The sequence below is a fragment of the Kogia breviceps genome, chromosome 9 (genome assembly GCF_026419965.1).
Source record: "Kogia breviceps isolate mKogBre1 chromosome 9, mKogBre1 haplotype 1, whole genome shotgun sequence".
Classification (NCBI taxonomy): Eukaryota; Metazoa; Chordata; class Mammalia; order Artiodactyla; family Physeteridae; genus Kogia; species Kogia breviceps.
In genome coordinates, this window is record NC_081318.1 from 55,640,893 (window position 1) to 55,666,373 (window position 25,481).

General features: G+C 37.5%; 1 protein-coding gene across 6 annotated transcripts in view; it reads left to right on the forward strand.

The window, feature by feature from the left end:
* The window catches only part of CDK14 (cyclin dependent kinase 14), a 599,292-nt gene that overhangs the window by 309,389 nt on the left and 264,422 nt on the right, over positions 1 to 25,481 (forward strand). For all 6 annotated transcript variants that reach the window (XM_059073929.2, XM_067042484.1, XM_067042485.1 and 3 more), the window contains one exon: positions 5,622 to 5,745. In XM_059073929.2, coding sequence (XP_058929912.1) covers positions 5,622 to 5,745 — 124 coding nt within the window. The remainder of the gene's footprint in view (positions 1 to 5,621; positions 5,746 to 25,481) is intronic.

The following is a 25,481-nucleotide window of genomic DNA, read 5'->3' on the forward strand; positions in this document are numbered from 1 at the left end:
GCGGTAAAATCATTATCTGGTGCATATTTTAATGTATTTTCACATTCACTAGATATTTTGAGGACTCAAATTTTCTAATTACTTTTCATTTCTAGAAAGTTTGATGCATGAGTAATTTAGTGTTTGTGCATCCTGTGGATTTTTAAATGATATGGTGCTAAACGTGGAGCATATTATTTGAAGCATGTATTAGCCATGTACAACTTTGGTTTATTTGCCAATGTCACATTTTCTAGCCTTGGATTCACACAATGTGTAACTACTTTAATCAAATAGTATACATAGTTTTTGGGTAGCAGTATTTAAAATTGTGGGTGTCAGAGCAAGACAAAAATGGGAACTATCTCTACTACCTCTACTACACTTGCTGTGGATCCCTTTTCCCAATTCATTTAGTTTATCTGAGCCTTTATTTCTCTATCTGTGAAATAAAGATAATAGTATCTGCCTAGCAGAAGTGTTGGAAGGATTAATTTACTAGTAAGTATTTAGTAAATGGCAGTTATTACAGCTGCTCAATTTGTAGAGTCCCTTCTATTTCTGTTATTCATAAAATGAAAGGATACAATTTTACAGCATGAATGAATATTAAGGGCATCTGAGACAATCCGTCATTTTTAAGATGAAAAACCTAAGATACAAAGATTTAACCTTGGTCCCCAGGTGAAAGAAAAGTAGCTTAACTAACTCTCTTTGTAAGAATTGCTGCTGTGCCATAAGGCATAGGGTGCATTGCTAATCACTCTAATAAGCCCTAAGAGACCCTGGACATCCCTTGAAGATAGATGACCCAGCCTGGAAAATCTGCAAGATGTTCACTGTGCTTAGTCTCATATTAAATGGAACCACATTTATTAAATAATGTGTGGATTTCAGACCATTCATGGAATCTAATGACTGTAAGCATTGAGACAAAGAGCATCTGATCACACATCTTTAGACTTTGATGGGGGTGGATGGGTATAAAATTTGTTGCTCGCTGCAAGTGGCAATAATTCTTTTGAGTAACAAATATATTAAGTCCAATGATGTGTTTGTGTGCTTTTTACCAACTTGCTCTAAATGTTTTGATAAAAAGCCTTATCTTGATATTCTTTACCTACTTAAAGTCTAAAGAGTTTCAGAAGGGAATAGAAGGAGTATTAAAGGATATTCCCAAGAAGTATATGCCATGGCCCTGAGAATATGAGCTGCTTTCTGCAGGGGATGGCAAGACAATGGGACTATAGATAGATTTGCTGCTGGTAAAAGTGTCCCTGTTCATCCTATCATTGCTATTTAAGGCATTTTCCCATGGGGATTCTTATTGCAAAAAGTGAACATATTCGAACTAGAGTATAACTCTTCAGTGATCATACTGTAGGATTTGAAGATATCTCCTTTTATAACGTTGAATAGAATATCCTGAGGGGATAAGGTATTCTTAGGAAGACCTTATGGCTACTACAGTAGAAAAATAAGAAGAAAGAAATGAAAATATGTTAGTTTATAAGCTTCAGGACATAAAGCTGTCTTCTGCCATGTTATTTATTCCTAAGAGGATTTTAAGTAGCAAAAATAGACATTCAAGAATCATATGCTCATTACATAATATGCTAATTGAGGCTTACAAACTTGGGTTCACTTAATCAGAGCACTTTGATTATATTGGGTGTATAACTGTATTCATCCATGCGTTTAGTAAGCATCAACCTCATTTAAGATAATGAGGTGTAGTGGAAAGTTCACAAGTGCTATGTGATGGTTGGATGATGTTAAGTTTCTCGTGCTTTTAGAACTTTAGTTTTCTCATTTGTTTAAAAGAAAAGAAAAAATACAAGATTATAAAGTATATGTAAAATTACTTAGAACAGCCTTTAAATGAGTGTAAGCCTTCAATTAGTATTACTCTCCCTTCCTTTTTTTTCAGTACCTGAGATTGCGTTGATGTTCACCAAGTTTTATTAGCAAGTAGCAAAGCTGATTTTTACTCTTTCTCTGCATGCGGCCTCCTCTTTGGTGGTCCTTCCTGTTTTCACAGTACCCTCTGGTTTTCACAAAGATCAAATACAGCTTGTTATGTGGTGATTTATACAACAACCAAGTGAAGTGGCTTTCTTAAAAATTTACATGGGCAAGTACATACTTGCCTGTTTGCCTAAAGGAAGAAATGCCCAAGACTTGCCTTTCTCAAAACACTCCCAAAGAATATTCCATGGGACATTCTATTAAACTCGGTGCTAATTCTTTGTGGCCTTCCCACTCCTAGCTATCAGTACATTTTCTGTTAAACACATTAAAATGTTATTTCTAAAACACCAAGTTTACTAATGGTTTCAGTGAAGTATACTGTTGTCCCCTTGCCACCATTACTATTATGATGGTGCATTGATAATTTTACTGTTTCATATATTGTCTTCTTTTCATTTATTTAAATTTTTCTTCTTAATTTGTCTTCTTAGTGATCTGCTTGCTTGTCTCCTCAATTTTTTCCCTCAGAACAGCAAGAGGTTTGTCATATAATACATCACTTCATCTTGTGCATATAGTGAATGCTTGTTTTCCTATTAAAATTTTATGTGTAATGAATTCTGTTTTCAGAGTGACAAGTTTCCTCCCTCCTCTGTGCCTTCAGTACACTCAGTTCACGTTGATGTCACAGTGCAGACCTCTTTAAGTGATAGTTATCTGTTTATGTGTCTCTCATACCGAGTGGGCTGTGAGTTCCTCGAGTCCAAGGACTACATCTTATATCCTGTTCATTTTTGCATCCCTCTTACATGACAGCACCTGGCCCATGGTTGGCACTTAGTAAATCCTGAATGCATTTATTCTGTGGGGAATTTGTTATGACTTTATGCATTGATCAAAGACCTAAAAATTTGTCTGGGGCTCCAGCTTAATGTTTGGGGCTCTGCTTGTCTTGTTTGGGGCTTAGTTTGTCAGGTATACAACTGTAGTTGGAGTGTGTGGTTGCATCCTTTCCTATCACTGATTTTCTTAATCCTCTTTAATACGCTACCCTATTTGAATAGCTTCTGAATTAGCATGAGGATTATATATTTTCACTAATTGGTAAAGGTATTAAAAGAAGAGCCCTTTGGGACTGCTCGATCTACCCACTTCTACCCTTAGCTTCTAGAGACTCCCATTCCAGGCGTCTGTTATTTCTGTATCTGCTTCATCCAGCTGTGTCTAAGTTCTGTTCAGTCATCACATTACTGGTATATGAGTGTCAGCAGTAGATCCAGGTCAGGAAGGTAGTTAAGGCACACAGTCTGAGGGAGATAGGGTAGTACCATAACTGCAATAGACAGATGTAGCGGCTGCCCCAGGAGCACAGAGGAGGAACCCCTCACACAGACCTGTAGGGAGAGGGAAGGCCTGGGGTCAGGAAAGCCTCCAGGGAGGAGTAGTTTTTGAGGAGAGACCTAAGAAATACATGGAGATTAGCAGGCAAAGGTGAGACACTGCTTTTCTGTCAGAAAAGAGGTAAGAACAAAGGTAAAGGACTGAAGAGCAGTATGCTCTGCGTATGGGGGTGCTTGAGACTGCTTGGAGTCAGGGAATGTAGAGTGCCGATGCCTGGGCACCCAGCTGGAATCAGGGCTCAGCTCAGCAGCCTTGAAGGCCATACTGTTAGATGCCCAGACTTTATCCTGTTAGTTGGAGGAAGCAGCTTCTATATCAACACTCCCTACTTGTGCTCTGGCCAAGATTCCTACAGTAGGGTGGTTAAGGGCATGGCGTTTGGAGTCAAACTTGTTGGGTTTGAGTCCTGGCTCTGCCACTTAAACTGATCCCAGTTTTCTCTTCACTAATACAGATTTAACAGTGGTACCTTCACCACTAAAATTATTACAGAGATCAAATGAGTTCGTATTCTATGATGCATAGAACGGCAGCTGGCACTTCGTGTCATTGCTTGTTCAACGGAAATGTGTTGCTGTGGTTAAATAGATAATCGCAGTCTGGTAAGTCTCTGCTAGCACCTTGCGGAATGCAAACTTTCTTTTCAAAATCAGTTTATTTTTGAAATTAAGTTTGTTATGTGATCTGCCTTTGTGATTGATTGATTGATTGATGAAAAGCTTTTGAAAACACAAAGCGGCTTTATTTGCTCATCCTTTCTCCCTTCTAAACTGAAGGGATATGGATTTTCTTAGAAATTGTAAGCTTTCGGCTTCAGGATGCAGTGGGTATTAGAAGTGAGGAATGAGGCTGGAAGCTGCTGGTGATGGTGTTAAGTCTTTCCATCTGCTACACAGGAAGGATTGAAAAGAGGAGTCCAGGAGACGTTTGCTTCCCGAGGTTCTTGAGCCAGTAATTTAATCCAGGCTAACACAGAACAGGTTTTTAGTTTCTGGCACTTCGATTCTGGAAATAATGATCCTAGGCCTTCACTGCTCCACAGCATATTATCACATACAGAGATTTTGAAATGAATTCATCTACTGTTATTTCAAGGTATCCACCCTCTAAAAAATTTACTTGGCTTTCAGAGCCCCTAGTTAGTTGGAAAATATTCCAGAAATGCTAGCTTCCAGGGCCCTCAAGGAGTTGCCAGTCTTTTCCATTTGAAGATCCTGGAATCCTTATACTACCCACACTTGGCATCTAATTCATTTAAGATTTCTCTGAAACTGCATTTTGTTACCAGCTGATTACATAGACTCCGGTATTGATGGCACTTAAACCCTTTTGTTTTTATTTTTGTTTTAGGAGATTGATTTTTAAAAACTGTCAATTAGGATTATTTTGGCAAGTAAATTGTTTAAAGATAGTCTCTTTTTTATAAACATTTTTATAAATATTGGAAAGCCTAGTGAATCACATTTTTTGTTATGAAAATTGGAAACATTTGATAGGTTCCAATATGAAACTAAACAGGGAAGGCCATCAGTCACTTCTTAAAATTATTTCTTATAAAACCATTGCTCTTGAATTCTTGATTTCTCTGTTTTCTGTGTTTCCTTTCCCTTTAGGATGGGTCTGTTCTGTAATTAGTGAAGGTACATATCTGTCTTTAGGCAACAGCCTAATCTCTATGGCCATATGTGCAAAAGCAATATAATTATAATCCAGTAATAATTGGACCATGTGACTGTTTTGTTTTAATTACTTGAAATCACCTTATCTTTCCATTCTTTTTTTTTTCTTTCCATTCTTTAAAGCATGTTAATGGGTGAATCCTTGGGTACCATGTTTATATCATTTCTATGGAATTAAATACATGCACATTTACATAAACTTAGTAAAAAATTCTGCTTCTTTTTATAATATTCTGGACAGATTTTTTTCTCTGTCTCAAGCATCAATTTAGACCTGAAGAAATAAAATATTATTTAAAAAATGATTCTTTACATTGTGCTTAATTTATAGAACACAGATTGGATTATAAATCTTTCTGGCTGAGGAGGTATCACTCTGGGTTAACATAATAGGTTGTTAGAAATTTTCAGATTTACTTCTTAATGAATTAGGAATTTCCATACCCTTATGCAAATTCTGGTTAAATAGTTTGGTAGGAAATTTAGTGATGGGTACCCACTTTCACTAAACACAAGTACTTGGCAGACTGTATGTAGAAACTGGCATTTGTCTGTGTTCAGATTTTAACTTTTGTCTCCCTATTTTTTCAGTTGTTTTTATTTCAGTTGCTGCGAGGGCTGTCTTACATCCACCAGCGTTATATTTTGCACAGAGACCTGAAACCACAGAACCTTCTGATCAGTGACACGGGGGAGTTAAAGCTGGCAGATTTCGGTAGGAAAGCAGTTAATTACCAGTCTATTTTGTCACACTGTGAGAATGCCAGGCAGATGGTGGCACTGCATTTGTTTAGGTGCACTTCTTCTATCATTCCAGATCCTGGTAACATTTTTTCAGGAGTGAAAAAAAATTTTTTTTATGATCAACATCATGCTTGGTAGATTTTTTAAAAATCCACATTGCTTGTTAAAGCCTTAAATAATCATAAGCACAAATCAGATCTCATATATTTCCAAAGGAAAAGTCAGTAAAATTTTGAATGTAAAATACATTGAAAGAAATCTATTTTTTCCATTTTCTATTATGAAAATGTCAAGCACATTCAAAAATAGAAGGATATGATAAGGAACCCCATTACCCATCACCCAGCTTCAACAACTACCAATATATTGTCAAACTTGAAGAAACCTGGATTTAAACCTTGTGACTGTTTCAGAGCATCACAAAATATATTCAGTAGTGTATGTTGTCCTGAGATTTTAATAATTTAAAAATCTAGGGGCAGTGTTAACCTTTCTGAAAGTGACTGTTGTTTCAAAAATTCTCAATAACTTTATAAAAGTAGACACTGATGCTGATTTAAAAGTTGAGGTCCTGGCCTGGATCCATTACAAGTCATCCCTTCCTTAAAGGTTTTAATGTTGGCCTCTTCCAGCTTAGAAGCTTTCATTCAACACTGACTTAAGCACCCAAAGAGGAGCAGAACTGTTGTGTTGTCTTTGCTGGCTCCCCTCACTTCATCATGTCTGATGTGTCTGCACTGCCCTGACTCTCTGTCACATCAGAGCGTGCCAAGTCAATTCCCAGCACCAGGAATGCTGATGGCAGCATGATGTGTTGACATTGCATTGCCTCAATTATTTTTGAATACGTATTCTGATTAGAAATTTGTTCCATTAAGAATGGAATGGAAATATTACCCTTGGGACACAAAGACGCCTGAGGTTGAGATATGGGCTTTTACCAAAATATGATTATCTTTTCCCACCCCACCCCCCGAGAAATAAAAGAGAGCAGGAAATGTTTATTTCTTATTTCAAGGTTAGTACCTTTGGAATGACTCTACTCTTGGGTTTTGTATATTCTTTTATTCTAAAATTGAAATGAAACAAAAGTTAGCATGATTGGTGATATATTGCAAAACTTTATTTGTTCTCATCTTATTTGTGTGTGTGTATATGTTGTTTGCTGTCAGGTTTTAGCATCAGAATAATACTAGGTGGCTAGATGTAAAGTCTTTCTATTACAGTGTAGAAAATAATGGGAGAGTAGGTGGGTGGAGGAGAGAAGATATGCAGTTCCTCAGATTCAAGGCTGTTGGGTTTGCTGTGAACATATTTTGTAGTTTGTTGGTATTACTATTAAATTAGTAAGAATTTATAATTATTTTTTTCTAGTATGTTAATATACTATAAGGTATATATTGGAATAAATTATTGAACATTAAATTTTACTGAACATGATTTTCTTATATATTTATAGAATACATTTTTACAGTGTTTATTTTGTCTGTATAACGAAGGGAATAATAGAATTGTATCTAAGTGCTTACTGGGGGATTATTTTTTAATTTTATGATGATGTTTTTATTATAATAGGTAAGTTCACCTTAAAAGATTCTTATGGATCTTTAAAACTGACATTTTGCAATAGATTCAGAGATAAATTCAAGTGTAATTTTAAACAACTTAGAAAATTTTTTTTAGAAAATTAGAAAATTTAGAAAGGATGACCAACTCAGAGATAACGAATGTTAATATTTTTGTTATATATTTTCCCAGTGTCTTTCTCCTCCTTCTCTCTCTCTTTTCTTGCTTCTTCCACCAATTATATAATCCTCAAAAAAAAAAAAGAAACATTGTTTTGTAAGCAGTTTTCACATAAGAATATGTCATGGACATTTTCTCATGTTATTCAATATGAAAAAATCATTTGTAACAGCATAGATTTTTCCTTTAATCGCCAAGACTTAGTCTTTTTATTCAGTCCCTCATCAGTGAACATTTTGGTTCTTCCTAATTGTTCATGATTATGCACAGTCCTGTATTGAATGTTCCATATATGCTGCAATTACAGCGTTGCGTGTTTTAAAGCATTTGATTCTTTGGACCAGACTGCTCTGCACAAAGGTTGTACCTCAGTGTCATAGACTGAATCGTCTTGCCTGGAACACAAACTTGGCATGCATCCTGTGCACGAAGTGTAATGAGGGAGACTCATTCACCAACTGACAATTTCTCCCAATTGTGCATCATTTTTGTCTTTTAAGACATGCGATTAACTGTGATTTACTGCGGTCGGGCACGTGTTTGTGTCTGAGATGAAGCAAACACAGTCTGAGATGGAGGAGCCAGACAGTCAAAATGGGACGGTTCCAGGCAGCAGAACAATTAGAAACACTAGGTCTTAATTCAGAGTTTGATGTGTAGAGAGCTTTAGCAGCAGTTCCTTTGTCCTACCTATATCTCTTATGTGAAAAATATCATAAAATTTTGATCAAAAGATACAAATGAAATCTGTATGAGCGTAATTCCTGTATCATAAATGCTACTGTTTTTATTAGAGGAAATATATGGGAGGAGGGAGAAGCACTAAAATTTATTGAGTTTATTCTGTGTGCCAGACGCTTAGAAATTCTTGTTTCATTGTCTCTTAAACCTAGTAACGTATAGTAACCTATACTTTTGAGAGAGACATGAGATTCAGAGAGGGTTAGAAATTCTCACAGGCTTGATTATATGAGGGTAGCTGCTCACAGAACTGGCATTCAGATGCTTGATCACATCCTTCAATTTCAGGTGGCCCAGGATCTTTATATACATAGACATTTTACCTTACAGACCTGCCTAATCTTCCAGTAAATTATTGTTCATTACATATATTTATATTTATATATTAATAATTATAGGAAATTATTAACCATTCTATGTATTTTATACATAAAACAAATATGACACTCGCACTACGAAAATAGATTGCACTAATACCAAAAAATGCATCACATAATTTAAAGAACATTTTGTCATTTCACTAATTCAGTAGTAATGAGTGATTTCAGCCTTAGTCCTTTGGAGATTTTACCTGCTGGACAAGGTAAACCAGAGGGTAATGTATCCGTAGACCCATTCATGTTTAAACGGAGTGCAGTTCTGAATTCCAGGTGGTCAAAATGCTGTACTATTTTTTTCCTTGCAAACAAAATCATATTTAAGCACTTACCTGAGACTTATTTACTATATGCATTTAAAAATAAGTAAATTAGGGCTTCCCTGGTGGCGCAGTGGTTGAGAGTCCACCTGCCGATGCAGGGGACACGGGTTCGTGCCCCCGGTCCGGGAAGATGCTGCATGCCGTGGAGCGGCTGGGCTCCACAACGGGAGAGGCTGCGACAGTGAGAGGCCGCAAAAAGAAAAAAAAAAAAAAGTAAATTACACATGATTTAGAATGACTATGGCTTTCCTAATGCAGAAGTTTGTCCCACCTGTGTATAATAAGATAATACAATTGTGTAGCGTTCAGACTCATTTCTAAAAACGGGTTCGTGTTTACATTATTTTTGGGAAAAAGTAGTTCAAATCCCTTATCCAGCCTATGTCTTCACTAACTTGCTCCTCCTTGCCTACTGTAGTACAACCAAACGCCAAACGTGTTCCCACATCAGAGCTTCTTACTTAGCCTTTCCCTTTGCCTGGAATACTGTTCCTCCTGCTTCTCACGTGCCTCTTTCTCATCACACAGATCATAGATCATGTTACCTGTTCAAAAAAGCCACCTTTCCAAAAATAGAATTTTACCGCTATGATCACCCAGTTCAACTTCTTCAATAGCACTTATGGTGCACTGAAATTATTTTGTCATTTGTTTATCGGTTAATTTTTTGCTTCTGCTACTGGATTGTAAATTCCACGAGGGCAGGGACATGGCCTGTCTTGCTCACTCTTATATATATATATATATTTGTTTGTTTGTTTGTTTATTTGGCTGTGCTGGGTCTTAGTTGTGGCATGCGGGATCTTCATTGCAGCGTGCGGGATCTTTAGTTGCAGCATGCATGGGGGATCTATTTCCCTGACCAGGGATGGAACCAAGGCCCTCTGCATTGGGAGCACAGTCTCAGCCACTGGGCCACCAGGGAAGTCCTGTCTTGCTCACTGTTGTCTATGCTATGTTTAGATCATAGGAGATGCTCAGTAAATATTGGTTGAATGAAGAAACAATATGCATAACAAAATTGAGTATTAGTGTAAAGACTAAGACCCACTAATTTACTAATTACTAATTACTAGTGAATTTACTAATTTCTGCTTGATTCACTTTAGCAAACCAGCAGTTTACAAATTAATTTTCTCTTCATCATTGCTGTCCTAGCTGGGCTCAGTCAAGAGTGCAGATGGAATTAGATGACTTCAGATGGTGTTGGAGCCTCAGGATTGCTTTGAGGCTCTTATACATTGGCTCAACATATCTGCTTGGTATATTTATAGCCTCAGGCTGCAGAAATAAATATCACTGAGTGAATGTAAACATGTAAAAAAGATGTATAAGATTTGAAGTTCCTACTCTGCAGACCTTAAATGATTGTCTGGTTGTACTATTGTTGAAATCAAAGTGTGTTGAGCCTTGAATTAGGAGACCTGGCTCTGTCTATAACTAGCTTATGACTTTCAGGAAGTCATTTATCCCCTCTGAGCTTACACTCCTCAGCTAAAAAATAAGTGCATTGAACAGATACTTTCTAAGATTCTTCTCAGAGTTTGCTTTTTATGTTGTACATTTCTGAAATTATTAACTTATTTTCTAATGATCAAATATTCACTCTCAGATAAAAATAAGTCAATTGAATCCATAATCAAGGCTATACCATCCCTTCCTGTGGTCTAATTTTTTTATTCTGGCTTCTAGAAATTCAAGTAGATGAGAACCACACTTTTATGATATGTGTTGAGATCACATTAAAAGAAAATTATCGTAGTGTGACAAGTAAATGCATAAATAAACTCACCAAGAAGTTAATGTTCATTTGCAGCATGGTAGTATGAAAACTTAAAGGTATTTTTCCATGTAAATGAGATGAAAACAAAATAGATGAGTCTGTAGAATTGCAACTTTCTGCAATTCTTGCAGGATGATGATGATTGTGTCACCCACATTTTCCAGCCATTCTTCTGCTCTTTTTAGGGGTCAGGGCCTTGCTATATGGAAAGACAGCTGGGTTAAATTTACCCCTGAAAAAAAGAGACTTTGAAAACTCTGTAATATAAGCATTTAAGGTCTTGGCTTATTTTACTGGCTTTCCTAATGTAGGAACCAAGTTAAACAGCTCTGTGGTTTTAATCAAGTAAAATTACACAGGTCTCTTTCCCACCAGAGGTCTAAAATGTTACCTTCCTAATGTTGGTAGTTTCCTCCTCCAGGCTGTTCCTTGTCTTAATTTGAAAAGGGAAATTCTTGTAAATCACATTTTAGATTAATTTGCAGAACACACCAGAGATGTAACTCTGCAGAGGCCATGGTGAGTGCAGGGTTTGTTTGTAATGTGTCTCTCAGAATTCATGTAGGGAATAGTAGAAAACAGAGAGAAATCAACTGCTTCAGATGCAAAGTAGAGTCTGTGTGATAAATATAAAGTCTCTGAATAAAAGCCTGTTAGTCCCCAAATTACACACCTTTAACTATTTTTTATCATTAGCCTATAAAATTCACCATTGAAGCCATAGTTATAAATTCAAGGTTAGATATAACTAACCATGCTTTGACCGGTAGGATTCAATTTTACTGTATCTTTGGTTTATAATATAATTTCTATTAGCAAAAATATCTTTATTTTCTAATGTGAGGTATCAATCTACTTTTAGAAAAGTCCTTTGAATTTTAACATGAGCAGTTTTAATGTGAAGTTTAGGCAGTTGCTTTCATGAAGATCTGAAAACTAAAGAATATTTTTATAATAATTTGTGCTACAATATGAACCAAAGAAAGGGCTGTTTTTCTACCTAATTTTTCTGGGTTTCATTATAACTCCAAATCAAAATGTACATGTCTTAAAATGTATCAAATGCATTATCAACATTTCATGTTAGAAATAATTCGATTAACATGTGAATTAATGTTAATCCCCATGACTCCTTATTTTAAAGATATGGTAACCCTTTTGAAAAGGAGGGTTGATACTTCAAATTGTCTCTTCTAGGATCATGAAATATCCCTTAGCATCACATCATTATTTAAATCTTGTTTAATATCCCCACTCATCCATTCAGACGTTTTCTTGGTTTCAAAAGGGATGTTGATGACATTTCATTATATTGTTCTTTCTGTTTTGTGTTATCATAATGTAACTTTTACCAGGTATGTTAACATACCTGTTTTTTTTCTCCTTTTAAATGGACTTTATTTATTTATTTTATTTTTTATTTTTTTTTGTGGTGGTACGCGGGCCTCTCACTGTTGTGGCCTCTCCCATTGCGGAGCGCAGGCTCCGGACGCACAGGCTCAGCAGCCATGGCTCACGGGCCCAGCCGCTCCGCGGCACGTGGGATCTTCCCGGACCAGGGCACGAACCCGTGTCCCCTGCATCGGCAGGCGGATTCTCAACCACTGCGCTACCAGGGAAGCCCCTGGACTTTATTTTTTAAAATTTTATTTTATTGAAGTATAGTTGATTTACAATGTTGTGTTAATTTCTACTGTATACAAAGTGATTCAGTTATACATATATACATTCTTTTTCATATTCTTTTCCATTATGGTTTAAAACAGGTTATTGAATATAGTTCCCTATGCTTTATAGTAGGACCTTGTTTATCCATTCTATATATAATAGTTTGAATCTGCTAATCCCAAACTCCCAAACCATCTATCCCCCAAGCCCCTCCTCCTTGGCAACCAAGTCTGTTCTCTATGTCTGTGAGTCTGTTTTTGTTTTATAGATAAGTTCATTTGTGTCATATTTTGGATTTCACATGTAAGTGATATCATATGATATTTGTCTTTCTCTTTCTGATTTAGTTTACTTAGTATAATAATCTCTAGTTGCATCCATGTTGCTGCAAATGGCATTATTTTATTCTTTTTATGGCTGAGTAGTATTCCATTGTATATATGTGCCATATCTTCTTTATCCATTCCTCTGTCAGTGGACATTTATGTTGTTTCCACATCTTAGCAGTGGACATTTATGTTGTTTCCACATCTTAGCTACAGTAAATAGTGCTACAATGAACATTGTGGTGCATGCATCCTTTGTTTTTTATTTAAGATCTTTATTGGAGTATAATTGCTTTACAATGGTGTGTTAGTTTCTGCTTTATAACAAAGTGAATCAGCTATACATATACATATATCCCCATATCTCCTCAGTCTTGCATCTCCCTCCCACCCTCCTGATCCCACCCCTCAAGATGGTCACAAAGTACCGAGCTGATCTCCCTATGCTATGCGGCTGCTTCCCACTAGCTATCTGTTTTACATGTTTAGTATGTGTAAGTCCATGCCACTCTCTCACTTCAGCCCAGCTTACCCTTCCCCCTCCCCGTGTCCTCAAGTCCATTCTCTACATCTGCGTCTTTATTCCTGTCCTGTCCCTAGGTTCTTTAGAACCATATTTTTTTTTTTTTAGATTCCATATATATGTTAGCATACAGTATTTGTTTTTCTCTTTCTGACTTCATTCACTCTGTATGACAGACTTAAGGTCAATTCACCTCACTACAAATAACTCAGTTTCGTTTCTTTTTATTGCTGAGTAATATTCCATTGTATATATGTGCCACATCTTCTTTACCCATTCATCTGTCGAGGAACACTTAGGTTGCTTCCATGCCCTCACTATTGTACATAGAGCTGCAAAGAACATTGTGGTACATGACTCTTTTTGAATTATGGTTTTCTCAGGGTATATGCCAGCAGTGGGATTGCTGGGTCATATGGTAATTCTACTTTTAGTTTTTTAAGGAACCTCCATACTGTTCTCCATAGTGGCTGTATCAATTTACGTTCCCACCATCAGTGCAAGAGGTTTCCCTTTTCTCCACACTCTCTCCAGCATTTATTCTTTGTAGAGTTTTTGATGATGGCCATTCTGACTGGTGTGAGGTGATACCTCATTGTGGTGTTTCTGTTTTTGGTTTTGGTTTTTTTTGGTGGTACGCGGGCCTCTCACTGTTATGGCCTTTCCTGTTGCGGAGCATAGACTCCAGACGTGCAGGCTCAGCGGCCATGGCTCACGGGCCTAGCCGCTCCGTGGCATGTGGGATCCTCCTGGACCAGGGCACAAACCTGTGTCCCCTGCATCGGCAGGCGGACTCTCAACCACTGCACCACCAGGGAAGCCCCTCATTGTAGTTTTGATTTGCATTTTTCTAATGGTTAGTGATGTTGAGCATCCTTTCATGTGTTTGTTGACTGTATGTCTTCTTTCGAGAAATGTCTATTAAGGACTTCTGCCCATTTTTAGATTGCATTGTTTGTTTTTTGATATTGAGCTGCTTAAGCTGCTTATAAATTTGGGCAATTAATCCTTTGTCACTTGCTTCATTTACAAATATTTTCTCCCATTCTGAGGGTTGTCCTTTCATCTTGTTTATGGTTACCTTCACTGTGCAAAAGCTTTTAAGTTTCATTAGATCACATTTATTTTTGCTTTTATTTCCATTTCTCTAGGAGGTGGGTCAAAAAGGATCTTGCTGTGATTTATGTCATAGAGTGTTCTGCCTATGTTTTCCTCTAAGAGTTTTAGAGTGCCTGGTCTTACATTTTGGTCTTTAATCCATTTCGAGTTTATTTTTGTGTATGCTGTTAGGAATTGTTCTAATTTCACTCTTTTACATGGAGCTGTCCAGTTTTCCCGGCACCACTTATTGAAGAGGCTGTCTTTTCTCCATTGTATATTCTTGCCTCCTTTATCAAAAATAAGTTGACCACAGGTGTGTGGGTTTATCTCTGGACTTTCTATCCTATTCCATTGATCTATATTTCTGTTTTTGTGCCAGTACCATACTGTCTTGGTTACTGTAGCTTTGTAGTATAGTCTGAAATCTGGGAGCCAGATTCTTCCAGCTCTGTTTCTCTTTCTCAAGATTGCTTTGGCTATTCGGGGTCTTTCATGTTTCCATACAACTTGTGCAATTTTTTTCTCCTATTTCTGTGAAAAATGCTATTGGTAGTTTGATAGGGATTGCATTGAATCTGTAGATCGCTTTGGGTAGTATAGTCATTTTCACAATGTTGATTCTTCCAATCCAGGGACATGGTGTATCTCTCCATCTGTTTGTATCATCTTTAATTTCTTTATCAGTGTCTTACAATTTTCTGCATACAAGTCTTTTGTCTCCTTGGGTAGGTTTATTCCCAGGTATTTTATTCTTTTTGTTGCAATGGTCAATGGTAGTGTTTCCTTAATTTCTCTTTCATATTTTTCATCATTAGTGTATAGAGATGCAAGAGATTTCTATGCATTAATTTTGAATCCTGCTACTTTAACAAATTCATTGATTAGCTCTAGTAGTTTTCTGTTAGTAACATCTTTAGGATTCTCTTTGTATAGTATCATGTCACCTGCAAATGGTGACAGCTTGACTTCTTGTTTTCCGATTTGGATTCCTTTTATTTCTTTTTCTTTTCTGATTGCTGTGGCTAAAACTTCCAACACTATGTTGAATAATAGTGGTGAGAGTGGGCATCCTTGTCTTGTTCCTGATCTTAGAGGAAATGGTTTCAGTTTTTCAATATTGAGAACAATGTTGGCTGTGGGTTTGTCATATGTGGCCTTTATTATGTTGAGGTAAGTTCCCTCTATGCCTACTCTCTGGAGGATTTTTATCATAATGGCTGTTGAATTTTGTTGAAAGCATTTTCTGCATCTATTGAGATGATTATATGGTTTTTCTCCTTCAATTTGTTAATATGGTTTATCACATTGATTGATTTGCGTATATTGAAGAATCCTTGCATTGCTTTGATAAACCTGACTTGATCATGGTGTATGATCCTTTTAATGTGCTGTTGGATTCTGTTTAATAGTATTTTGTTGAGGATTTTTACATGTATGTTCATCAGTGATATTGGCCTGTAGTTTTCTTTCTTTGTGACATCTTTGTCTGGTTTTTGTATCAGAGTGATGGTCGCCTCATAGAATGAATTTGGGAGTGTTCCTCCCTCTGCTATATTTTGGAAGAGTTTGAGAAGGGTAGGTATTAACTCTTCTCTAAATGTTTGACAGAATTTGCCTGTGAAGCCATCTGGTCCTGAGCTTTTGTTTGTTTGAAGACTTTTAATCACAGTCTCAATTTCAATGCTTGTGTTTGGTCTGTTTATTTTTTCTATTTCTTCCTGGTTCAGTGTCAGAAGGTTGTGCTTTTCTAAGAATTTGTCCATTTCTTCCAGGTTGTCCATTTTATTGGCATATAGTTGCTTGTAGTATTCTCTTATGATCCTCTCTATTTCTGTAGTGTTGGTTGTTACCTCTTTTTCATTTGTAATTCTATTGATTTGAGCCTTCTCCCTTTTTTTCTTGATGAGTCTGGCTAATCGTTTATCAATTTTGTTTATCTTCTCAAACAACCAGCTTTTAATTTTACTGATCATTGCTATTGTTTCCTTAATTTCTTTTTCATTTATTTCTGATCTGATCTTTATGATTTCTTTCCTTCTGCTAACTTTGGAGTTCTTTTTGGTTCTTCTTTCTCTAATTGCTTTAGGTGTAAGTTTAGGAAGTTTATGTTAGATTTTTCTTGTTTCCTGAGGTAGGCTTGTATTGCTATAAACTTCCCTCTTAGAATGGCTTTTGCTGCATCCCATAGGTTATGCGTCATTGTGTTTTCATTGTCATTTGTCTCTAGGAATTTTTTGATTTCCTCTTTGATTTCTTCAGTGATCTCTTGGTTATTTAGTAGTGTATTGTTTAGCCTCCATGTATTTGTATTTTTTACAGATTCTTTCCTCTAATTGATATCTAGTCTCATACTATTGTGGTCGGAAAAGACACTTGATATGATTTCAATTTTCTTAAATTTACCGAGGCTTGATTTGTGACCCAAGATGTGGTCTATCCTGGAGAAGTTTCCATGAACACTTGAGAAGAAAGTGTATTCTGTTGTTTTTGCATGGAATGTCCTACAAATATCAATTAAGTCCCTCATGTTTAATGTATCATTTAAAGCTTGTGTTTCCTTATTTATTTTCATTTTTGGATGATCTGTCCATTGGTGAAGGTGGGCTGTTAAAGTCCCCTACTATGATTGTGTTACTGTCAATTTCCCCTTTTGTGGCTGTTAGCACCTGCCTTATGTATTGAGGTGCTCCTATGTTGGGTGCATAAATATTTATAATTGTTATATCTTCTTGGATTGATCCCTTCTTTGTCTCTTGTAATAGTCTTTATTTTAATGTCTATTTTGTCTGATATGAGAATTGCCACTCCAGGTTTCTTTTGATTTCCATTTGCATGGAATATCTTTTTCCATCCTCTCACTTTCAGTCTGTATGTGTCCCTAGGTCTGAAGTGGGTCTCTTGTAGACAGCATACATACAGGTCTTGTTTTTGTATCCATTCAGCCAGCCTATATCTTTGGAGCATTTAATCCGTTTACATTTAAGGTAGTTTTCAATATGTATGTTCCTATTACCATTTTCTTAATTGTTTTGGGCTTGTTATTGGAAGTCTTTTCCTTCTCTTGTGTTTCCTGCCTAGAGAAGTTCCTTTAGCATTTGTTGTAAAGCTGCTTTGGTGGTGCTGAATTCTGTTAGCTTTTGCTTGTCTGTAAAGCTTTTAATTTCTCCATCAAATCTGAATGAGATCCTTGCTTGGTAGAGTAATGTTGGTTTTAGGTTTTTCTCTTTCATCACTTTAAATATGTGCTGCCAGTCTCCTCTGGCTTGCAGTTTCTGCTGAAAGATCAGCTGTTAACTTTATGGCGATTCCCTTGTATATTATTTGTTGTTTTTCCTTTGCTGCTTTTGATATCTTTTCTTTGTATTTAATTTTTGATAGTTTGATTAACATGTGTCTTGGCATGTTCCTCCTTGGATTTATCCTGTATGGGGCTGTCTGCGCTTCCTGGACTTGACTATTTCCTTTTCCGTATTAGGGAAGTTTTCAACTATAATCTGTTCAAATATTTTCTTAGTTCCTTTCTTTTTCTCTTCTTTTTCTGGGACTCCTATAATTTGAATGTTGGTGAGTTTAATGTTGTCCCAGAGACCTCTGAGACTGTCCTCAATTCTTTTCATTCTTCTTCCTTTATTTTGCTCTCCAGTAGTTCTTTCCACTCTTTTATCTTCCAGGTCACTTATCCATTCTTCTGCCTCAGTTATTCTGCTATTGATTCCTTCTAGAGAATTTTTAATTTAATTTATTGTGTTGTTCATCATTGTTTGTTTGCTTGTTCGTTCTTCTAGGTCCTTGTTAAATGTTTCTTGTATCTTCTTTCTATTTCCAAGATTATGGATCATCTTTACTATGATTACTCTGAATTCTTTTTCAGGTAGGCTGCCTATTTCCTCTTCATTTGTTTGGTCTGGTGGGTTTTTACCTTGCTACTTCATCTGCTCTGTGTTTCTCTGTGTTCTCATTTTGCTTAATTTTACTGGGGTTTCCTTTAAAGGCTGCAGGTTCGTAGTTCCCGTTGTTTTTGATGTCTGCCCCCAGTGGCTAAGGTTGGTTCAGTGGGTTGTGTAGGCTTCCTGGTGGAGGGGACTGGTGTCTGTGTTCTAGTGCATGAGGCTGTATCTTTTCTTTCTGGTGGACAGGACTGTGTCCAGTGGTGTGTTTTGGGGTGCCTGTTACCTTATTATGATTTTAGGAAGCTTCTCTGCTGATGGGTGTGTTTGTGTTCCTGTCTTGCTAGTTGTTTGGCTTAGGGTGTCTAGCTCTGTAGCTTGCTGGTCGTTGAGTGGAGCTGGGTCTTAGCATTGAGATGGAGATCTCTGGCAGAGCTTTTGCCATTTCATATTACATGGAGCCTGGATGTCTCTGGTGGATTAATGTCCTGAACTCGGATCTCCCACCTGAGAGGTACAAGCCTGACACCTGACCGGAGCAGCAAGACCCTGTCAGCTACATGGCTCAGAATAAAATGGAGAAAGGAAGGAAGGAAGGGAGGGAGGGAGGGAGGGAGGCATGGAAGGAAGGAAGGAAGAGAAAGAAAGAAAGGGAGGGAGGGAAGGAAGGAATGAACGAACGAGAGAAAAATAAAGGTATTTAACTAAAAATAAAAAATTAGTAAAGATAAAAAAATTAAAAAGTAATAAAAAAGAGAAAAAAAAGATGGTCAGAAATAACCCTAGGACAAGTGGTAAAAGCAAAGCTATACAGACAAAATCACACAAAGAATCATATACATACACACTCAGAAAAAGAGAAAAAGGAAAAAATACATATATCTATATTAAAAAAAGGAAGAGAGTAACTAAATCAATAAACAAATCTACCAATGGTAATAAACTCTAAATACTAAATGAAGATAAACCTAAAACCAGAAACAAATTAGATGCAGAAAGCAAACTCCAAGTCTACAGTTGCTCCCAAAGTCCACTTCCTCAGTTTGGGATGATTCGTTGTCTATTCAGGTATTCCACAGATGCAGGGTACATCAAGTTGATTGTGGAGATTTAATCCACTGATCCTGAGGCTGCTGGGAGAAATTTCCCTTTCTCTTCTTTGTTCACACAGCTCCTGGGGCTCAGCTTTGAATGTGGCCCCGCCTCTGCATGTAGTTCACCTTAGGGCGTCTGTTCTTTGGTCAGACAGGAAGGGGTTAAAGTAGCAGCTGATTCGGGGACTCTGGCTCAGTCAGACCAGGAGGGAGAGGTACGGAATGCAGGGTGATCCTGCAGTGGCAGAGGCCAGAGTGACATTGCAGCAGCCTGAAGCGCACGGTGTGTTCTCCCGGGGAAGTTGTCCCTGGATCACAGGACTCTGGCAGTGGTGGGCTGCACAGGCTCCCGGGAGGGGAGGTGTGGGTAGTGACCTGTGCTTGCACACAGGTTTCTTGGTGGCTGCAGAAGCAGCCATAGCATTTCATGCGCGTCTGTGGTGTTTGTGCTGATAGCCACGGCCTGCGCCCATCCATGGAGCTCGTTTAGGCGGTGCTCTGAATCCCCTCTCTTTGCACATCCCAAAACAATGGTCTCTTGCCTCTTCAGCAGCTCCAGACTTTCTCCCGGAGTCCCTCCCGGCTAGCTGTGGTGCACTAGCCCCTTCAGGCTGGGTTCACGCAGCCAACCCCAGTCCCCTCCCTGGGATCCGACCTCCGAAGCCCGAGCCTCAGTTCCCAGTCCCCGCCCGCCCCAGCGGGTGAGCAGACAAGCCTCTCGGGCTGGTTAGTGCTGGTCCGCAGTGATCCTCTGTGTGGGAATCTCTCTGCTTTGCCCTCCTAACCCCTGTTGCTGTGCTCTCCTCCATGGCTCTGAAGCTTCCCTCCTGCCCACCCCCCGTCTCCGCCAATGAGGGGGCTTCCTAGTGTGTGGAAACTTTTCCTCCTTCACAGCTCCCTCCCAGATGTGCCGGTCCTGTCCCTATTCTTTGTCTCTGTTTTTTCTTTTACACTCCCCAGGTACGTGAGGAGTTTCTTACCTTTTGGGAAGTCAGAGGTCTTCTGTCAGCGTTCAGTAGGTGTTCTATAGGAGTTGTTCCACATGTAGATATATTTCTGATGTATTTGTGGGGAGGAAGGTGATCTCCACATGTTGCTCCTCTGCCATCTTGAAGGTCTCCCCCTATTTTTTCCAATTATAGTTTTCTCTGGATATATGCCCAGGTGTGGGATTGTTGGATCTTATGGCAACTCTAGTTTTAGATTTTTGAGGAAGCTCCATACTGTTTTTTCCACAGTGGCTGCAGCAACTTACATTCCCACCAGTAGCATAGGAGGGCTCCCTTTTCTGCACACCCTCTCCAGCATTTGTCATTTGTAGAGTTTTTAATGATGGCCATTCTGACCGGTGTGAGGCGGTACCTCATTGTAGTTTTGATTTGCATTTCTCTAACAATTAGCAATGTTGAGCAACTTTTCATGTGCCTGTTGACCATCTATATGTCTTCTTTGGAGAAATGTCTGTTTAGTTCTTCTGCCTATTTTTCCATTGGGTTGTTTGTTATTTTGTTGTTGAGTTGTATGAGCTGTTGGAAATTAACCCCTTGTCAGTCACATCATTTACAAATATTTTCTCCCAGTCTGTATGTTGTCTTTTTGTTTTGTTTATGGTTTCCTTTGCTGTACAAAAGCTTGTAAGTTTGAATAGGTCCCATTTCTTTATTTTTGCTTTTATTTCTGTTGCCTTGGGTGACTGACATAAGAGAACATTGGTGGATTTATGTCAGAGAATGTTTTGCCTATGATCTCCTCTAAGAGTTTTATGGTGTCATGTCTTATATTTAAGTCTTTAAGCCTAAATGGACTTTATTTTTAAGAGCAGTTTTAGATTCACAGTAAAATTGAACAGAAAGTACAGAGGATTTCTATACATCCCCTGTACACACACATGCATAGCCTCCTCCATTATCAACATCCCCCACCGGAGTGGTACATTATTACAATTGATGAACCTGAATTAACACATCAGTATCACCCAACATTCATAGTTTACATTAGGGTTCACTCTTTTTAAAAAATTTTTTATTTTATTTTTTTGGCTGCATTGGATCTTCGTTGTTGCTCGCAGTCTTTCTCTAGTTGCGTCGAGTGGGGGCTGCTCTTCATTGTGGTGCACAGGCTTCTCATTGCGGTGGCTTCTCTTGTTGCAGAGCATGGGCCCTAGGTGCACAGGCTTCAGTAGTTGTGGCTCACGGGCTCTAGAGTGCAGGCTCAGTAGTTGTGGCACATGGGCTTAGTTGCTCCATGGCATGTGGAATCTTCCCGGACCAGGGCTCGAACCCGTGTCCCCTGCATTGGCAGACGGATTCTTAACCACTGTGCCACCAGGGAAGCCCAGGGTTCACTCTTGATGTTGTACATTCTATGGGTTTTGAAAGATTATAATGCCATGTAATGTATTTGCTGTTATTGTATCATACAGAAGAGTTTCACTGCCCTAAAAATCGTCTAAAAAACTTAGCTATATGTTTTTTTTTCTTTTTTTTAAACATCTTTGTTGGAGTATAATTGCTTTACAGTGGTGTGTTAGTTTCTGCTTTTTAACAAAGTGAATCAGCTATGCATATATCCCCATCGTGTTTTTTTTAAGTTGTAAATGGGGACAAGAAAGAAATATGTGAACTTCAATTAATAAGTATGTTCTACTCTATGTATGAGAAATCTCTGTTTAGTCACCATAAAGCAGATTGAAGCAATGTGGTTAGGGGTTGATTGCTAAGAATGGCAGCTTCAAACTCCATGTAAATGAGAAAATGCAAAAGTGTTAGTTCATTTTTAGCCAAATCATGCATGTGAGGTAACGAGACATCTTAAAATGCAGAACAGACTGCTTCAAATAGGGCTGATCATCTCATTCTCTGCTCTTGATGGAAACTTTCTGGGCAAAAAGATTTCAATATGCAAAATATTTTGTGTTCTATACAATATGAGGGCAAACTTGTAGGCAGCAAATCAGATAAGTAATGCAGATATGAGTTGAAATACACCAATATATCCTTTAAAAATCTGCATATGGGATGACTGGAACCCTAAGTGCTGGCAGTGATGACCAGAGTGGAAGAATTATAAGTGATGTTGTCAAGAATAGCACTGGAATGAAACTTAGAATTATGTAACACTCACATGCTATTTAAGACAACTATGATTACACTTGAACATGAGTTTTCATAACTTTTAGGTAAGTGTAGAAGTGCTTAGAGTTTAGCGATTCACTAATGTCCCTTATTTATGGATCTTCCTTCATCTTCTGCTCTTTACCTTCCAAGAAACATTTTAAAATGCAGCCAAAACCAGACTCGACTGATACATACATCAATACTCCTGATTTACTCTAATATTATGGATGACAGTGAGTCATTGTAGTCTAAAGCACGTTTTCTAAAAATTTTACTAGAAGCAAGAAAAACTTACTGGCTACTGTGGAAAATCCGAGATATACTGTAAATTCTGAAGGTTAGACATACTTCAAAAATTTGTGATTTTGATTTTTTTTCTTACTTTAATACTGTCAGTTCAATATTAGTTTGCTTTCCTCTTTTGTCCTCTAAGGTTTTTTTTTAAATGCCGTATGTGCTGGCTTACTACTTTTGAAATAATGCATATTCATAGTAATATTTTAAAATTTCAATATACAATTTACAACTACACACAGTGATACAAAGGAAAGAAGCCAGATATAAAAGAGTGTATGTTGTATGATTCTACTTATATAAAGAAGAAAAAGAGACAAAACTAATCAATACTGTTTGATATCAAGACAGGGATTCCCCTTAGGGATGAGTAGTGACTGGAAGTCGGAGAGGGCTGGACAAAAGGGGAGTTTCCTGGGGAGGTCACGAATATGTTCTTTAATAATAATTTTTAAAAGAACATTCAGTAAAAGGCATATATATTTGGAATAAAAATTTCCTTCTCACCTTGAATGGTTTCTTCCATTGCAATAGATAAACATAGGAAGCTAAGACATTTTTCATTTTAATGAAAAAAGAAAGTACTAGAAAATTTAAAAATAAGATACAATTGAGAACTAATGATCTGTACTGCTTAGGAGATTTAGATACATGTCTAAAGAAAAATCTATGTTTATTTTATCACATACTACAAAATAACCTTGATGTGCATAATCAAGCTTACAGATCTAAAATATAACTTTTTGCAGAAATTCAAACTTTAAAAATGGAGCATCACTCTATTAAATATCTGTCAAGTTATTTGACATTCTCATTTTTAATCTGGAAAGATACTGATATCAAAGGCAGATTGAAGTGTTTATTCCAGTTTTGGAGTAGAGTTGTCAGCTAAAGAAATCTATTGTGTGAAACAACGACCAGCCCATCCTATATGTGGAAGGTGTGCTTAGAACCAGCCTGGAAGTCACAAATTGGAGAGCAGAGGGTGAAAGGGGTCAGTGAATTGGCTCAATTAAGTGCTCCCATCAAGAAAATGGGACCACAGAGGTATAAAGAGAGGTACATGAAAAGTTGGAAGATTTCAGGATAATATATTTATGATGGTTTCTGAAAAGTTACCAGTAAGCTCTCAACCTACTTAAAATAAGTTGGGAGCATCTAATGAGAATCACTAACATTAAGATTACAAGAACAACACAAAATAGATATGATATGCAAGGATTTTGCTCAAAGAATTGGAAGCAGAGTATGATATTATTGTTGAAGTCATCATCTAGCTGTTGATAGAGTCATATCATTGGAAAAGTTTTGTTCTTATTGTTTTTCAGAGTAAAGATAACAACTCTGAGGGGAAAGTTGAAATAAATCTGTTATAGTTGTATAAAAGAAAAGGAAAACCTGTCATTCACATTTTCAGAATTTTTTATTTTAGATTTTCTCTGGATTTTGAAGGAAACTCACATTATTTAGTCCAAACCCCTCATTTGAAAAATGTATATACTTTCGCCCAGAGATGGAAAATTAAGTGAACATTGTGCCTGTTACTTAGTGTTGTGTTTAATTATTATTATTATTATTATTATTATCACTGGTGTCTCTACAGTCCTAGTGTAGTTCCAACAGACTATTGATAACTTAACACATGCCTGGGTGCTCTTAGTTGCCCAAAAATGTGAGAAGGTAGAAGTGCTAAACAAATGTCCATGTCAAAGTAGCCTCTGCTGGCCTGGTGACCTGTGTCAGCCGAACAGTGAAATCACTCAGTCCTAAACACTGGAACTAGAACACGTGTCTTGAGGAAACTGCAAGAAACAACATAAAGAATGTTTCTCACAGTAGACCTGTAGGAAGCCTTGTTGGAAACACAAATTGGAATAAAACCTCAGTAATTTATGAATTAGAAGGAACCACCCTCTTTCATTACATTCCTGGGATAATTTAAAGCATTGAGAAGCCCTGTGGGCAAATGAAAGATGAATTGGTTTTAACAATGTTCCCCTTAACAATGCAGCAGTGCTGGATAGTGGCTGAAAAATACACTTGATGCCTCCCAGTGGGAGGAATCTTCTGTTCAAATCTTACCTTTTCCAAAGGTTGGAAAGAAACAGTACATAACTGCAGGGCAGGTGGGGCTGTAACAGAAGTAGTAAGTAAAACACTAAGTCTGAAAGAGAATGGAAACATACAACCACATGCAAAAACAAAATAAAGTAAAATATCCCAGAATGGTTAGAGTGCAGATTCTGGAGTCAGGTGCCTGAGTTTGAATCCTGTCTCTGCTGTTTACAAATTGTGAGTTACTGAAATTCTCTGTCTTAATTTATCTGTTTGAAAATGAGGATGATGATGGTAATATTGGGCACCTCACAAAATTATAAGAAGAATTAATTAAATAAGTTAATACTTACAAGTTATTTAAGGACAGTGTCTGGCTTACAGACAGTACATACAAATGTCATGTTTATTTTTAACCTTTAGAGTTTAGGGGGTTTTTTAATTTTTTTTTTTTTTTTTTTTTTTTTTTTTTTTTTTTTTTTGTGGTATGCGGGCCTCTCACTGTTGTGGCCTCTCCCGTTGCGGAGCACAGGCTCCGGACGCGCAGGCCTAGCGGCCATGGCTCACGGGCTTAGTTGCTCCGCGGCATGTGGGATCTTCCCGGACCAGGGCACGAACCCGTGTCTCCTGCATCGGCAGGCAGATTCTCAACCACTGCGCCACCAGGGAAGCC